Source organism: Ascaphus truei, chromosome 8 (assembly GCF_040206685.1).
Source record: "Ascaphus truei isolate aAscTru1 chromosome 8, aAscTru1.hap1, whole genome shotgun sequence".
Taxonomy (NCBI): Eukaryota; Metazoa; Chordata; class Amphibia; order Anura; family Ascaphidae; genus Ascaphus; species Ascaphus truei.
This window is the reverse complement of record NC_134490.1, coordinates 36172953-36191738: the sequence shown is the minus strand read 5'-3', so window position 1 is coordinate 36191738 and position 18786 is coordinate 36172953. Positions and strand designations below refer to the sequence as shown.

Below are 18786 nucleotides of genomic sequence, written 5' to 3'. Positions count from 1 at the left end.
TCGTTTCTCATATACCTTTCAGAGCAGCCCAGCTAATCCCTTGCAGCTCTCTGCTTCAATGTATACACAGGAGATGCATCAGTGCAGCGTGGTGATGTGCGTCTTGTTGCAATGCATCATTTTCCTACTTTCTGTCGTGTACAAGGTAAGATACGTTTCCTTGTGCTATGTGCAGGTTGCTGACCAGGGAGGTTTATGTCACCCAGACCTTGTGGATTTGTGTGTGTGTGGGAATAAAAGATAAATAATTGTACAGCCTCGATGGAGCACTGATACTTCCCATAGGACTAGGTCCACTTTAGGAATCCTCCTCCCAACATTCCCGATGTTGCAGCCTGGCGTTGAAGTTAAACACTTGATAAATGGATGCAAAGAGGTGCACAGCCATAGCCTCTCCGACCTTGGACACATAATTCAGTCTGACTTTTTGAGACTTGAAAATTGGATTTCCCAAAACAAACTGTTTTTAAACACTGACGAGACTGTAACAATGGTATTTGGGACCAAGGCTACATTTTTTAAAGCTTCCAATGACTGAGCTCCAGATCAGAACCAACGCTAATAACACCCTAACTCCTGTTACTAGTTTTAAATACTTGGGCATATGGTTTGACTCCCATTTAACATTTGGGATGCACATTGATACCCTGACATCCAAATCCTGTGCCACACTAGGTGTACTTTACAGGAACAAATCCTCCCTAAATCTGCTAGTCAGAAAGCGTATCGCACAGCAGATGCTAATGCCAATTATCGACTATGGGGACATAGTTTACGGCTCGGCACCACAAACCCATCTTAGCAAACTTGATACCCTCTACAATTCAATATGCTGTTTTGTTCTCCAATGCAACTACAACACACATCACTGCGAAATGCTCAAATAACTAGATTGGTCATCACTCAAGTCTAGGCACAAAGTTCACCTTTCCTGTCTTGCCTTCAAATACTTTCTGGGCAAGCTACCAGTCTATCTGAACAAGCTCCTCACCCCTACCACACGCAGTACTTATCACCTGAGATCTAACTCCAAAAGACTGTTCATGGTCCCAAGGTTCAGCTCCTCTTACCGTGCACCCCAAAACTGGAACATCCTACCGGAGACTCTCACAGCCGCCACCAGTCTAAGTTCTTTAAAATCTAAGGCTGTCTCACATTTAACCTGGTCTGTAACCGTTACAAACGCCTATAATATATATTATCTCTAACTGTGCATGCAATGTCTTGTATATAATGTATACCATGTTCACTAATGTAACTATGTATTTGTAACCATGTATTATTTGTCTTAACTCTGTGCCCAGGACATACTTGAAAATGAGAGGTAACTCCCAATGTATTACTTCCTGGTAAAACAATTTATAAATAAATAAAATAAATAATATCTGATTTACGTGCACTCTCGGGGTATGCCTGGCAAAGGCAATTACTCCATGTCATGGTGCTGATGTCACAGGGTAACTGACAAGCTGTTACTCTTTAACAGTCCAACATGAATCAGAAAAAAATAGGTAATAAAATGACTAGCGATGAAGGATTTCGTGTGATGCAGCCAAGGATACAAGACTCTGCCCTGAAGTGAGCTAACAATAGATGTTACTTTAGTAATATAAGGATACATTGTAGCTGCTGAGTTAAACTAACGGAAGCAGCCATTATGTTAGTCACACAATCAGGTTTTTACACATTTATAACAGGAGCACCAAACGATTGCCAGCTTGAGTAGCAATGTAGAATTATACATTGCCACATACTTTATATATACATATAAGAAGAAAAAAAAGAGAGGAATGTACCAAGTACTGTCTGTCACTACCTGTAGAGCATTATTAACCTCTGTAACATAAAACACCCTTTTGTTTTATAAAAGTTCCTGGCGCCCATCTTTTTCCTATCCACTTATTCATGCCCGGCCTGCACCTAACCAGCACCCTGCAAAGGCCTGAGATACTGAGCCCTGCTATTGTATATAACCCAATTGATGTGACCCCCTTTAGAGCCGGGTAAGGAGGGCTACACTTGCTTCTCTTATCCCCATTGTTTGTACTTTATTTCCCCTGTACTGTAATTTTTTTTTGCAAAGTGCTGCATATCCTGTGGGTGCCATATAAATAAAATTATACAAACAGTAAAAAAAAAAACAATTCTTGGTCTATCGGTCGAACAGAGAACACAGGCCCGGGAATTCCCGAACGACAGACATTTCCCAAACATATTATCTGCATGCTTTGTTTAGAACATTTTGAACACACAGTAGGCATAACCCTGCAAGCTTCAATCTTTTCAGTAAGCGATGAGATTGTTTGTACACAGAGCTGTATGGACAGAGCACTTGGAATGGCATATACTTCTGATACATCGGCAACAAGAGATTACATTCTGGTTTCATCTGACTGCAGAATCAGGCGCGTAGAAATCAGCTACTCTCAGGATCAATAGATATAGAAAAAAAGGTTTTATTTGAACGGGATCAACATTTCGGTCCTTTGTATATATATAGTATAGACCCTCACCTGCATACAGGGAATTCTGATTGCCTCCGCCCCCTCTGCCCCTATCATTCTCTCTTGCGGGCAGCCGTTTCGCTATCTGACTGGAGCTTCACTGTTAGCAATTGTGTATATATAGAAACTGTCCACCCAGAAAAGTAGCAATTGCAGTGTCGGTGATCAACAGCCCCCGTAGCAAAGTGCACTGTAATTCCAGTCTGACCAGGGATATACATTCCACACTTCCTCCCCCATAAAATCTAGCATCCCACAGCACTGATAAGGAGCTTCAGATATAAGATAAATATTTGGAGCAGGGTGAGCTGTAGATTCACAGAGGCACTGAGATTATTACAGGAGAGGCTGCTATATCAATGTGGCTTTAAACTAGTTTGTGATCTCACGCAGACACAAGTCTGACTCGTGGTCAGTTTTGTTAGGGTCACTGTCAAGCAGCAGGATGGGGATCTGATCATCTGACTACAGGTGTGTGAGATCCTTTTAATTCAGGTCCCTTTGTACCCCTGTGAGTAGGGTTTCTGGCTCTGCACTTCTTTAACCCTTGCTGTGCTGCAAAGCTGTGTAATATGGCAAGCCTCATTTTGTAGTTGGTGTATATGTTAAAATGAATAAGAAGTAAACAGTAACACACTATACTCATTTGCATGTCATTACCCAGAATCCCTGGCTGCAGTGGAAGCATTGTTTGCTAAAGCCATATACATAGTACTGGCGCGCGCGACCGCGTGTGTGGCTTTGCACACGCCTGTACTTGCCACGATCTATGTCCTGCAGGGTTGCTCGATGGGGGGGGGGGGGGGAGCGTGGTGAGGGCGTGCCGGGGGTGTGTGTGTGGGGGCGTGTCCGTGACATCACGTGAGCGGTTCGCCCTCATTGGCTGAACCATGCACGTGACCGGGCCGTCGCGCGGCAAATTCAAACCAGTTTGTCACGCCTAGTACCGGTCGCCCACGTGCAATCTTTGCGCAAGCACATTGGCATCCATTTGTTTGTATTCGCTCGCGCCGTCAGATCGACTATGGATGCAGCATAAGAGATAATGGGGAAGAGCAGGGTAGCAGACCTGTCTGAGACATGGGAATGTGCTCGCAAGCGGCGTTTTTATTTACTGTACCCTGTACTGTGGAGGGGTTATTTACTGTACCCTGTACTGTGGAGGGGTTATTTACTGTACCCTGTACTGTGGAGGGGTTATTTACTGTACCCTGTACTGTGGAGGGTTTTCGTCACCGTCTCCGTTTTGTTACCCACCATAACTTGTTTAATGTCGGGTGAGACTTATTTTTTTATTTCCAGTCCCAGAGAAAGGGGGTTTATGTAACGGGTTCCTGAAGGCTGCACAGTATATACAATCTGTAGCGCAAATCAGGGAGGTGCAGCTTAAATTGCAGTTATGGCAGCACTCTGTGTTACAGAAACCAATGACGTCAGAGCAGGCTTAGGCCTTGCCCCCGCTGCCTACTGCAGCGGACGCTGCACGGATGAGAACCCTCCCCTCAATGGCGCCAGGCCCGCTGCGAGGGGGGGCCGCAGCGCTCGCGCGAGAGCTATTCCTGCTCTCAATAGAATTGAGAGCAGGACTCGCGACGAGCGATAAGGCACGCCCCCCGGCGGTTCAGCCAATGAGGGCGAACCTGCCGGGTGACGTCATGGCTGCGCCCCCGTCACTCCCCCGCCACGCCCCCCCCCCACCGGTCTCTCTTCCTGCAGTGAGTTGCAGACCGGGGAATCGGCTGCACGCGCCGCCAATCTCGCGGGCGCGCGTTGCAGCGGAGTTACCGGGGCCTTAGCCTAAGAGCCCAGGAGGACAGGCAGAGTAAGGGGATCTCCTGGGAGGAGACATGGAAGCTTTGTGATGGCTGCAGAAATGGGGGGTTATCAGTTAAAAGATCTTGTGCTCTATCCAATGGTTTGACTTTTGCATTGCTGGTGTAAATGTGGGTTCCTTCCTTCATGTGCATCTATGTACCTTTTTGTTTCAACATTGCACCTTATTCCCTTATTGATTGTAAACTCTCAGGAGCCAGGTTCCCAGTACCTTCTGTATCTGTAATTGATGTCACTCTGTACCCCCACTCTACCGCGCTGGGGAATATGTTGGTGCTTTACAGATAATTATAATATAGACTTGTGGTGTGAATGATGACGCTGGACCAGTTTGTACATGAATCTGCACAACTGGACATCTAGAAGTCAAATGATCTTTATAGGTCTGTTTATTCTCCATCCCAGCAATAATCCACCAAGAACTGATGCAGGCTACTCACCCCTTTCCCGCAAACAGCCGGATCCAGCCACAAAACCCCTGTTTCCACTCTCAGACTCACAGGGTGGGGAGGGGAGATTGAAACGATAGACAGCTGTGAGCCAGTAAAAATGACTTACTGCGGGTCACTGTGCTGAGGTTTTGAGTTTCCCCAGAAGTTAACATTAAATTAACACAAGCAAAACATTTTTTTTAATGGGTTCTATTGGAACAAACCAGTGTTAACAGAGGATGAGCAGTACAGATGCTTGTGATGCACAGATGCAAACAGTATGTGCTAAAAACATTTGTATACGCGCGTCTTAAAATGAGTGGCAACTGCATCAAAAGTTATGCCAAGTGAAACCTAGTGTCAAATCTACAAAGTCTGTTTATATTGTTAGCACAGAATTAGGAGTGTGTAAGCTGCTATGTATCAACAACATTTGTTTGGACGCAGAAGAAATGTTTCATGATATACATTAACAAAATGTTAATATTCTCACAGTAGAGCTATTATAAAATCTATTAAGCTACCTGATATTTTCTACATCTTGTTCCGGTGGTGGGGACAATCCGGATTTGTTTCATCTACATCTCAGCAGTCTGCCATCATTTTTCAAGCCTCTTCATTGCTGCCGCACGCACGGTGACGAAGGTCCCAGCTGACAGGTGCGGTATCAGCGGACATCCCTAATCGGCACAATTGGGAGTCTCCATCCAGGAGCAAGAAGGTCAGTAAAGACACTATCAAGAAGTGCTTGGCTCTGCTTCAAACTGACGGTTTATTTCTTTTTATCACGCAATTGTTTCCACCAATTGAAGTAATCACGGGACTCTGGCCGACACATATTGATTGCCAAGCATTCATCCGTTTCCTATTTACAATCATCTATTCAGTGCCAGAGACTTAGTTCAGCCCTGAACAACATGCCCAATATCTCCAATTGGGGATTACAGCTATCTGGTGTCTTACCTTTTATCTCATGTATTTTATATTGTATATATTTTTATTCTGCTAGCGGATGTAGGTTGTCCTATTTTTTAATTAAATCTGTTATACATTTATCTTGCATTAGGATTGAGCGTGTTTCCTTTTTTGCTATATATATATATATATATATATATATATATATATATATATATATATATATATATATATATATATATATATATATATATATATATATATATATATACATATATACAGTGTTCGACAAACCTATACATTTGCACGCCCCAGGTGAGTGGATTTAACATCGTGGCGAGCTCCTATTGGCCCAAGCAGCACACGTTTGGTACTAGGTGGCGAGTAGATTTTTTTTTGTTCGGCGAGTAGATTTTTTGGTGATTTGTCGACCATTGTATATATATATATATACAGTTAGGTCCGGAAATAATTGGACACTGATACAAGTTTTGTTATTTCGACTGTGTACCAAAATAAATTCAAGTTACAGTTAAATAATGAATATGGGCTTAAAGTGCAGTCTAACAGCTTTAATTTGAGGGTATTCACATCCAAATTGGAGAAAGGGTTTAGGAATTATATCTCTTTAATATGTAGCCCCCTCTTTTTCAAGGGACCAAAAGTAATTGGACAATTGACTCAAAAGCTGTTTCATGGACAGGTGTGGGCTATTCCTTCATTATTTCATCATCAATTAAGCAGGTAAAAGGTCTGGAGATTCCAGGTGTGGCATTCGCATTTGGAAGCTGTTACTGTGAACCCACAACATGCTGTCAAAGGAGCTCTCAATGTAAGTGAAACAGGGCATCCTTAGGTTGCAAAAAAAAGAAAATCCATCAGAGAGATAGAAGGAACATTAGGAGTGGCCAAATCAACAGTTTGGTACATTCTGAGAAAAAAAGAACGCACTGATGAGCTCTGCAACACAAAAAGGCCTGGACGTCCACGGAAGACAACAGTGGTGGATAATCGTAGGATCCTTTCCATGGTAAAGAAAAACCCCTTCACAACATCCAGCCAAGTGAAGAACACTCTCCAGGTGGTAGGCATATCATTATCCAAGTCTATCATAAAGAGAAGACTTCACGAGAGCAAATACAGAGAGTTCACCAAAAGGTGCAAACCATTCATAAGCCTCAAGAATAGAAAGGCCAGATTAGACTTTGCCAAACAGTATAAAAAAAGCTAGCCCAGTTCTGGAACAGCATTCTTTGGACAAATGAAACTAAGATCAACCTGTAGCAGAATGATGGGAAGAAAAAAAGTATGGAGAAGGCTTGGAACGGCTCATGATCCGAAGCATACCACATCATCTGTAAAACACGGTGGAGGCAGTATGATGGCATGGGCATGCATGGCTTACAATGGCACTGGGTCACTAGTGTTTATTGATGATGTGACAAAAGACAGAAGCAGCCGGATGAATTCTGAAGTGTATAGGGAATAATTGTCTGCTCAGATTCAGCCAAATTCAGCGAAGTTCATTGGACGGTGCTTCACTTTACAGATGGACAATGACCCAAAACATACTGCGAAAGTAACCCAGGAGTTTTTTTAAGGCAAAGAAGTGGAATATTCTGCAATGGCCGAGTCAATCACCTGAACCCGATTGAGCATGCATTTTAATTGCTGAAGACAAAACTTGAGGCAGAAAGACCCACGAACAAACAACAACTGAATACATCTGCAGTAAAGGCCTGGCAAAGCATCACAAAGGAGGAAACCCAGCGTTTGGTGATGTCCATGCGTTCCAGACTTCAAGCAGTCATTGCCTGCAAAGGATTCTCGAACATTTTATTTACGATTGTGTTAATTTGTCCAATTACATTTGAGCCCCTGAAATAAGGGGACTGTGTATGAATATGGTTGCAATTCCTAAACGTCTCATACGATATTTTTGTTCAACTCCTTGAATTAAAGTTGAAAGTCTGCACTTCTATTGCATCTCATTTGTTTCATTTCAAATCCATTGTGGTGGCGTACAGGGACAAAATTATGAAGATTGTGACAGTGTCCAATTATTTCCGGACTTAACTGTATGTCTCCATTCAAATATCTTCAAATTAGACACTTCCTGCATAAACTATTAAGGGACATAGACTTCCCGGAACTGTCCAACTTTGAGTCCATGTGTAAAAAAGGCACTTACTAGAAGGGCTTGATAACAAAAATATATGCAGGAATTGAAGCAGCAGGTAACACTCCAGATCATGGATATATGATCAAATGGGCCAACGACCTGGGCCTGGAAATTGATAGGGAGGGTTGGAGCGATATCTGGGAGAACGCATCTAAAACATCCATATGTACCGTAACTAAAGAGAACATCTATAACATTATCTACCAGTGGTACCTTACCCCAAAGAGGCTCAGACAGATATATCCCGAATCCTCTGATCGATGCTGGAGAGGATGTGGCCTTCTTGGGGACATGGTCTACATTTGGTGGAACTGCCCGATTATACACGAATTCTGTTTTTTCTTTCCATGAAATTATCGAATCCACAATTGGTCTCAAAATCGCACTAGACCCACTGATCTATCTACTAGCCATCTACATGTATATGGAGTGATGCCTGTCAGTACCTAGACCTGCCCTGTTATGAGGGCGGGGTTACAAGCCCTTCCCCCCGGGTATAAAAGCTGACACTCCACCAAATTGAGTGTCATGATTATGGGACAGTGTGATACCCTTTTCCCTACAAGAGGGTTATAGAGATTGGGATGGGGTCTTGTGGCCTCAAGCCCCTGGGGTCTGCTCCAGGGCTGGAGAGGTGTCATGCTGTTATGCAATAAACCTCCTGTTGGACCAACTATGGTGTGCTTATTGGGAAGGAGTGTTGCCGGTGGGGACCATCCTGCACTCAGAAGGATCCTCATGGGATGGAGGCGCTGCATAGTAAAGAGATGGAGAAAGCCTGCCCTGTTGCTGCTCCCAAACTACAACTGCGGAGCCACTCATACCTCCTGAACCAGCAGGTGAGCTAAAGCACCGGGGACAATACCCATGTAGTGGCCAGATCTTCCGTGGCATGGGGTAGCAGGTGCTACATGACCTTCAAATAAGCAGGGGAACTTGTAACGTTGTTTTTGTAGATATAAATCTCCATATTGACTTAAACAGTCTGTGAAAGATCCTGCTGTCGCCACTTTTGTCTCTCTGGTGGTCGGGTCGTTGATTTATGTAATTTGGGAATCACATAAAAGACTGGAATAATGGGATTTTCCCTCAAAAGAAAACTATATTCTTCACGACTGTTTTTTTTTTTAGTGCATGTTCTAACAAGTTCTTTAAACATCTTTTATATTCACTGGTCGGATTACCTTGTAGCTTTTCATGCGCATGTTCGTCATTCAAAATTTTATATGCAATTGACTCATGGAAATCCCTGGTCATAACAACTATTTTCACCCCTTTATTTGCTTTTTTAGTAACTAGGGCGTCATTAGATATAAGTTCTCATAAAAAGCCCTTTCTTCATTTTTAGTTAAATTGCTTCTTGGGTTTTAGGTTTGAACTTATTTTTATCAAAAATCTCATCAATATCTTGTATGACCAGTTTCTTATATGAATCAATAACATCACCTCTTAAAGGAGTCATCCAAGCCAGTGATTATTTTTGTATTGGGGGGGCAAAGGTATAAATATTTTTTTTATAGATGTTTTTGTCAGAGCTGGACCCCATTTATTTCCGCTCCAGAGACCCCCTGCTTCCAGAGATACTTACCTCAGAAGAGGGTGCCGGTATCTCTCTGCTTCTTTAAAGCTCCCGCGTCATGCTGGCCAATAGGAAACCGTACTGATGACGTCATGGGTTCCTACTGGCCTGCAGGAGCTTTGATGCCATTAGGTGATCCCTCCTAGCCAAGCAGAGCGCCTACTGACACCCCCTATGGATAAGTATTTCCAGGAGCAGGGGGTCCTGGAGCTGAAATTAACTGGGTTAAATGCCGGAGACCCCCTGCTTCAATGCTATGTTAAAAAAAATTCGCCAGCTTGGATTGCCGCTTTAAATGCATCAAATAAAAAGTCAAGTCATCCTTTAAATTACTATGTATAATTCCCTGTTCAACATTCCCCTTTTCTAGGTTGAACTGTGAAACAGGGACAGCATTAAATGTACCATTATCTGAACCTTTGATAACATTGAATGTCTCTTGTTTATTACAATCAGGACTCATATCTTTTTATTCTGTTAATTGATAAGTTGGCTTTAATATTACTTGTTCTTTTTTTGGTATTATTTTCTGTATGGGGTTCCCTGGTTGTCCTTTGAACCATCACACAAGATAAACGATCACCCGCTATCTGATCTCCATGAACTTTTGAAAGAAACATTTTAAAGCAGTACTCTTGGTGATAATTTTTGTTGTTTGGGGGGTAGCTCTGGCTGGGCTAGTTGGGCTAACGTAATGGTGGCTTAAATGTCTTGCGGTCCAATAGGAAGCTGTGACATCATCCCTTGTTGCTTCCTATTGGCCTGCGAGACGTGGGACCTTTAAACTGAGCAGAGATTCCGGCACCCCCTTCAAAGGTAAGTAAGAGAGACAGAGAGACAGACCCTTGCTTAATACTTGTGTAGCCCCTTTTCCCCATAACTAAAGGAACCACCAGTACTGCTGTTACCTGTTTGGCTAACAGAAGGCCTGAGCCTCCACCTCTGTGAGTCTGGGGTGTCGCTTGGTCGCCTCGGTGCAGCGTCTCCACCTGAGAGGGATCGCAGCATAGCGGGATAAACCCTCACAGGAACCAATACTAACAGTAATCACACACTCGGGTATATAATAAAGGGTTTTACTGAACATATATATATATGACGTCATCAATGTTTTTTGTTTTCGGCAAAATCACATGGTTTTCACGGCCCAATCAGGACCGTGGGAACCATATGATGAAAATGTGACGTCATAGGCCTATAAAAGCCTATGTCGTCTCATTTTGAAGCCAGCCGCCGAGGAGGAAGGACCTCTGGAACAAGAAGAAGACTAGGGCGTGGCAGATGAAGATAAGAAGACCCGGAAGAAGACAGATGAAGACGGAGAAGATACAGATGAAGACCCCCGCTATGGATTACAAATAGAAGAAAGAAGACACAGACACTTTTGGATTGTAAGGGTTTATTTTTTTATGGTAACCTGGTTTCTGTTGTTGGATTATTTCTTCCAGACATCCGGTTCAACGGGATTCGGTGAGTGGTTAATGGTAAGTAAACCAAAGAAATGTATGTTATTTTACTTTTACAGGTTTTTTAGAATTTTTTTTCATCTCATCCATTTTTTTTTAATGTCCATTTATTGGCCCTGAATTTATGTATGTCACTGGACATACATACATACGTACGTACAGGGACAGTCACTGGATGTATTGTATATTTATTTTGAATTTTATTAAATTGTTTTTTATGCTCTTTTATTGCACCTGTATGTATGTATGTATGTAAACTATAGATGGACATACATACAGGTATAATAAAAACTTGTTTGCCTAATGTTTGCTTGCCTTGTTTTGATGTTTTTTTTATTGTAATTTGCTGCTTTGTGTAAAAATGTGTTTGTAATGTACATTTTATTTTTTCAAAGGTTCTTTTAAAGGCTGTTTGAAATAGATTATTTAATTGGCTTATTTTTGCAAGTTAGATTTAGTCACATGTTTACTTTGAGATAGATTATTTTTCAGAATGGTTTGTTTTTAGGATTTGAACTCTGTAATTGATTTTGATTGTAATTGATTTGAGATTAGATTAATTAATTGATGGTAATTTAATTCTGTTGATTTGCTTTGTTTGTATTTAATGATTGGTTTGTATCTTGTTTGGAATAGTTTATTTGATTTTGAGCATTGCTTGGCAAAGTATACATGATGCACAGATTAATTGTATCATGTACACATTGTCAAATTGATTGTTTTAATTTGCATTTCTTAGATATTGATTTGGCTTGGTGCTGTTTGATATTTGGAGATATTTGTATTTCTGCATGTATATCCTTAACCATTCATTTGTATATTGGTTATTCATGTGTGTATATATATATATATATATATATATATATATATATATATATATATATATCCCCCATAGCCTCTTTGCATACCCAGTTAAATCAGCCCCACACTGATGAGACCCATTAAGGTCGAAACAGCTGTCTGTGGGTGGTTTTCTGGGTATGCACCTTAACCCTGGCTGTGCTCAAAGCTGTGACCATGCAGCAAGCTTAAGCCTATAGGGAACCATGTTAAAAATGGCTTTTGAGGCAAAAAGTGACACTGTGTGCTCATTTGCATGTCATTTCCCAGAATCCCTTGCTGCAGTGGAAGTGCTGTATGCTGGGTGATAATGGGGAAAGGCGGGGTTGCAGACCTGCCTAAGACATGCAAATGAGCATACAGTTGTATTTGCATATATATATATATATATATATATATATATACACACACACACATACAAACCATACGATACCGTTTGAAGCACGAGATCAGGAGACAGCACTCTGGTAAGTTTGATCACAAGTTTTTGTATTGAAAAAGACACATAAACCAGGTTTATGTGTCTTTTTCAATACAAAAACTTGTGATCAAACTTACCAGAGTGCTGTCTCCTGATCTCGTGCTTCAAACGGTATCGTATGGTTTATTATTGCTTTATGGGACAAGCACCCAATTTTTTCTACTTGCAAGTGGAGTGCCGGCTGCTTCTGTGGATTCTATATATACATACATATATATATATATATAATGAAGCCACTGTACAAACGAATGGGTGAAGGGTGGGTATCGGGGCAGGGTGGCTTAACCCCTTAATTACCTTTGTGATTATGAACCGATAAGGTGATTAATGGGTTAAGTGATATCCCAATGTATTTGCTATGTATTTGTTTGGCTACGGAGGACAGAGGGCACTTGTTGATGGAGGTGATTGATATTGCTGAGGTTAGTAGAGCTGTATTTATTTTATTAGGCTAGTTAATGTGTTTAATAATGGACAAATCTGGATAATAATTATTTTGCCCATTACTGTACTGTATGTGTGTTTGGTGGTGGTGGTGGGATTTATTTATTTAAATGTATAGGACAGGTTTCTTTTTTTGACATACAGGGTTGGTTCTTTAGGTCTGCGGGGACCTCTGGAGACCACCTGAGGTCGCCTCGGACTTTCCATGGGTACCAGGCTGCGGACTCACGGGGGACACCTGCGGGGAAGAACCGATGGCCCCACATCTCCTGTGGGGGCACCGCGGACCCGTAGGGACCACCCAAATACTTTAGGTCACCCTTCCTTACGAACATTATTTAAGTGAAACTGTACCCCACTTCTGTGGTTTTCTTACCCCTCCCATTTATTTTCCGAGCTGGGAACCACCGAGGACCCTCAGACACCTGTGGGGCTGACCCGGGGACCCCCAGACATCTGCAGGCCCATCCGTGGAGACCCCATTTGGGGCCCGCGGAGACCACCTGGAGGCCCACGGTGCCTGATGGGGACCACCCGTAGGCCTCCAGACCCTGTTTGAAACCTTTTGCTGGGCCACTATGAGGTCTACGGACACCCGCCAGGGCCACAGGGGACGCTCGTGGGCTTGGGGTATTAACCCTGTATGTCAAAGAATAAATCATGTTGTATGGGGGGGCACAGGGGGTGGGTTATATATTATTTATTAAATACAGTAATGTTTATTGTGGGGCTGTGTATTGTTTTGATTGTGGGGGAAGGGGTTATTGTCCCCGAGCCTGGGTAGGTCTCCCGGGTGTGTAGTGGGTGAGGGCGGTTAGGCCTCACGGGTGGGGGTAGTGGGAGGTATTTAGGCCTTGTGAGTGACGGTGGGTTAACCCCTTAATGACTGTCGCGGTTAATAACCGCTAAGGTGATTTAAGGGGTTAGGGGACATTAGATTGGCTCTTTTTATTCTTGTGTATATTTTTCAGCACCCGAGTGTATGGACGGTGATGAAGATGAGGATGGCCTTCATCGTGGGTGCCGGACAAGGGTGAGTACAAAATGTATTAATTTTGATTAATGTATATTTAATGGGCAAATGCATTATTATCCATATGTGGATAATAGTAATTTTGCCCATTACTGTAATGTATGTGTTAGGGGGGAGGGGGTATTTTTTTACAGTACAGTATTGTTTATTTTTTGGGGGCACACTATTGGTACCGCAGGCCCGCGGGGACCCCCGGACGGCCGCGGGGTCCCCCGGACACCGCCGAGGGGAAACACGGACACCCCTGGACACCCCCGCAGTCCCGCGGGGATCACCCGGGGACCCCCGCGGGGTCAGCCGGCTACATCCGCTGGCCTGTTGTATGGATGGTGTGCCTGCAAAAAGGTAAACAAAGAAAACATTTCTAAGTCCAGCTCCTTTTGCGCCTGCCTTTAGCTGGCGCATTTGTCAGGCGCGTTTTTTAAGACTGATTCACTTAGCGCTTCTTAGTGAATCTCAAGTACTGGCAAAAATCAGCGCATTTGCCGGATCGGGCGCATTTTGCGCCGAGGGCTCAAAAAAGCCCTTGTAAGAGCGTTAAGTGCAGTTATCACTGCTTAGTGAATCGCACTGCAGCCTTTATCGGGCTTAAAGGGTACTTTGCGCTCTTAAAGCCACTTATCGGAGCTTAGTGAATCACCCCCCTTGTGTTTAAAGAGTTCCTTCTGTAGGCATTTTATTCCATTAGCAAGTAATTCTTATTATAGGCTATGGCTGTAAAATTCCGGGCATTATTGAAATCCCTGCTCTCTGATTTGTTAGAATTCTGGGCATTATCCAATCAGTAATGCCCTGAATTTTTAGCAACTTGCCAATTCACCTTTCAGAGATGTAGGAGGGGCGCGCTGAGAATTTGAAATAAAAAAAATTGCCTATTTTAAAACAGTAAATACCTCTTCTGGTCCAAGCTCCAGCAGCACCTCCGCTAGTGCTGTCAGAAGCTGGGGGTCCCAACTGGTAACTTTGTTACTTGCAACAAAGTAATATTTCTCACCACTTCTATAGCTTGTGCTAAGGTAATTTGTATTTACTTTTTACTTAGTTGTAGTTAATACCACTGTCCCCCCACTTCTTTCCGCCATCTCCCCTCCACTCACCTCTCCCCCTCCACTCACCCTATCCCCCACTTCTCCCCCTCACCCCTTTTCTCCCCCCACCTCTCTCTATTCCTCCTTCACCCCTCTCTCTTCCCCCTCACCTCTCTCTCTTCTCCCCCCTCACCTTTCTCTCTTCTCCCCCCTCACCTCTCTCTCTTCTCCCCCTCATCTCTCTCTTCTCCCCCTCTCTCTTCCCCTATCTCTCCCCCTCTCTTTCTCCCCTACCCCCCTCTCTCTCTCCCCTCCTCTCCCCCCTCACCTCTCTCTCTTCCCCCCTCTCTCTCATCCCCCTCACCTCTCTCTTCTCCCCCTCATCGCTCTCTTCTGCCCCTTCACCTCTCTCTTCTCCCCCTCCCCTCTTTCTTCTCAACTCTCTCCCCCCCACCACTTCTCTCCTCCCCCCTCACCTCTCTCTCCTCCAACCCCCTCACCTCTCTCTTCTCCCCCCCTCACCTCTCTCTTCTCCCCCCCTCACCTCTCTCTCTTCTCCCCCGCCCCTCACCTCTCTCCCCTCTCATTTCCTACGTTACATATTTTTTCTACACTGGTGCATCAGCGCAGTTCCGATTTATATATATATATATATATATATATATATATATATATATATATAAATCTATTCAAAAGTGTCTATTATTTTATGAAAAAAGCCTACATTTAGCCTATAATAGTAAGAATCCCCTCAGAACAGGGCATTACTGGCCAATAATGCCCTGGCTGGGTTAATGTCCATCGGCTTCGCCTCAGGCCTTCAACTCTTCCAGCCAGGGCATTATTGGCCAGTAATGCCCTGTTCTTTGGGAATTATTACTTAATTCATGTTCTTTCACTATTCATTCCATTAATTTTAAGGGGCATGTATTGAATATATAATATTTTATTAATATAAGCACTCGTTGGGTGTAGTTAGTAGAGCACAGTTATTGTCTTGTTTTTGTATGCATACATACATAGAAACTCACATACATACAAATGTTGCTGATTTCCTTGGTTTTGATATTCTGCACCAATTTGCCATGGAATTCTACGGAAACTTTGGGATATTCTGCTTTATAAAGGAATAGGTTCTGTTTTCTGGGGGAAGAATGAAGCGGCTACATATATACATACATATATTCAGTGTAATTGTATAATGCAAAATGTATTGTCTGTGTGAGAAATATGAAAAATAGGAAAATCTTCACTAACATATTCAAAACCACTAACATTTGGTACCAAAATAGGTGAACAAAGTAAAACAAGTTATTTGTAATAACTAACTATGAAGGACACAAGCGGGTTAATTACCTGGTCTAGTAACTATTATATACATAGAGTTGGAGGATATGCAGTAGTTTTTTCACCTTGGGAAAATATTTTAAAAAAATAATATTTTAAGGGTTTTTCAATTTCAAGATGGATTTTCACAACAGACGTCAGATCACTGTATCTTTTGAATTGCTGCATGATTTACACAGCTGGGAATTATCTGAACCCAACATGATATATATTATATTGCAAGTTATTGCTTAGTGCGGTGTTCGCAGTTTGGTTTCCAGTTCTGTATTTGTAGAACTGTTAAACATACTTCAGATTCTGAGCGGAAATAATAACAGTGATAGAGAAGGAGTTACATGGGTGAGTGCTTTCACTTAATTTTAGCTCCTTATTGCCCCCAATGAACCACCCCACATACATCATGTTAGGGCCATCAAGGTTGGTCCCTATGTACACATCTATTATCAATTGATTATTTATAATTTATTTATAAAATATTTTACCAGGAAGTAATACATTGAGAGTTACCTCGCGTTTTCAAGTATGTCCTGGGCACAGAGTTAAGACAAATAATACATGTTTACAAATACAGTTACATAATGAGCAGGGTATACATTATATACAAGAGATTGCGTGCACAGTTAAAGAAAATATATATTATGAGCGTATGAAACCGTTACAGACCAGATTAAAATGTGAGACAGCCTTAGATTTGAAAGAACTTAAACTGTTGGTAACAATTGATAACATGTATCCTGGAATCCGTAGAGCATAAGAGGGATGAGTAACAACAGCTCATATAATTTAATCCCTGGGTCATGTCATCTCTCTTAATTCTCCTCTTATTACAATTTGCATCCGATACATTTTTATCTTTCATCACTTGACCCCTCCTATCATCACTCTATCGAAATGTCTGTCTTTTGTCATAGGTTGCCCCCTAGTGCCATAAATACAGTACTGCAGCTTGTATGGTACTAGACCTAACACTGACATTTAGAAAAACAATCTGAAAACAGAATCCTAAAACTAAATAGCTGACACTGAATAAGAAGGGAGGGGGTAAGTGTGCAGAATTCACCTAATGTAAAGTCAGTGGCTCATCCTCGTGGCCTTGCATACAGTTGCTGGTGCCACATTGTGAAGCTAGAAGCATATCGGGCACAACGAGTTTAGGAAAAGGAGGCAAAAACTGTGCAGTATATAGAGTAATATAAAGAGAGGACACTGGAGCACACCCTGATTCCTCACTGCGAGTGAACAGTTTCTGATACAGTGTTTAAAATGCAGCTTTCAGGATTCTCTCACATAGTAAAATGACTGCAGCTAAAAAAAAAACACCTCCAGATATAGTATTAACAGCAATTAGGGGTTTTCCTTTGATGTGTTTGGTGCTGTGTCTGTACTTCCTGAAGACTTCATAGCAGCCTATTGTGTTCTATTAGTCGGGTATTTATACATCATACCACAAGTTGGTATGGGTAAATTATTTCCATATTTAATTTGGTCTCTCGGTCTGTCTTTCTCTCCTCTACTTTTGGCCTCTCCTCCTCCCTCCTCCTCCCCCTCCCCTTTCCTCTCTCCTCCCATCTCTTGTTCTGTCCCAGCAGCGATCCTCCAGTGGGAGGTGAGGACAGTTTTGATAGCTGGAGGTTTGTCCTCTGCCTGTGGTATTGGGCGCCTTGTAGAGGATTCCCTGGCTGGACAGTAAGAGCTGGAGCTCAGGATCATGTGCAGGACATGGAGTTCCCAGGGAGCCTGCACAGAGATGGGCTGCATTATTTTATCCAAGAACCTGACTCTGGGAGATTGTACAAGAGAGGAAAACTCATTGGGAAGGTAGGCTACTCTAACAAACATCAATGACCAAATCCGTTTTTTTCCAACAGGGGTTCCTAGGAACCCTTGGGTCCCCCAGGCATCCCTAAATAGTTCCCTGTAACTTTCAGATTATTTGAAAATTGTACAAAGCACAGAAGAATTTACAATGTATCTGATCTCAGATGCGCTATTAGAGAGGGGTTGGGCTCCTTACAATGCATCTGATCTCAGACACGCTATTAGAGAGCGTTGGGGTTCCGCAAAATGTCACAACATAGTTATAGGGTTCCTTAACCAAAAAAAGTTGGAAACATCATGTCAGCATCAGTGAGATAAACAGCTGGAACAAAATAGCCAATGTGCATATTATTAAATGAGAAAACCTTTATCAAAACTTTTTTTGTACATTAACACAAAAAAGGGACCTGGTTTATTCAGAGAAACTCCATTGGATGGATTTCCCTTGAATAAATCAAGTGCTTTCTTCCCCGGTCCAGAGCTGGATTACAAAGCGTGTATAATGAGAGCAGTTCCCCGCTCCTGTCTGTACAGGTCTCAGGTAAAAATACCTCCTTTTGGCTACTGAGATATTTCAACACTTGGGTGCCTGTTTCTCCTGATATTCAGATCCTTTTTGTTAGAATAAAAAGGATCGGAGTTGCGTATTTACTTGGTGTTTATAAGGCTGGCTCCTGATTTTCTGCTCACACGAGTAAAGACATTCCTGGGAGAGGCGAGCGGAGTTTAAATGTTTAATCACCAGTAACATGATGAGCCGCTGTGAAATGTTAATGAATGCTTTGTTAGAGACTGGCTCATCGGACAGTCAGGCTATGGAATGAAGTGAGTGGCCGAGGTGAGACGCTTGTACCATATGTCATTTGTTTCTTTGAGATGGTTGGT

General features: G+C 42.6%; 1 protein-coding gene across 2 annotated transcripts in view; it reads left to right on the top strand.

Annotated features, from left to right (window-relative positions):
* The window catches only part of PLK5 (polo like kinase 5 (inactive)), a 32874-nt gene continuing 14088 nt past the window's right edge, over positions 1-18786 (top strand). The window contains exons 1-2 of one of the 2 annotated variants that reach the window (XM_075611416.1): positions 1-145; positions 17673-17901. In XM_075611416.1, coding sequence (XP_075467531.1) covers positions 17803-17901 — 99 coding nt within the window. In that variant the 5' untranslated portion in view covers positions 1-145; positions 17673-17802. Of the gene's footprint in view, positions 146-17669; positions 17902-18786 lie in introns of both variants that reach the window. The other variant, XM_075611417.1, reaches the window with a different exon arrangement.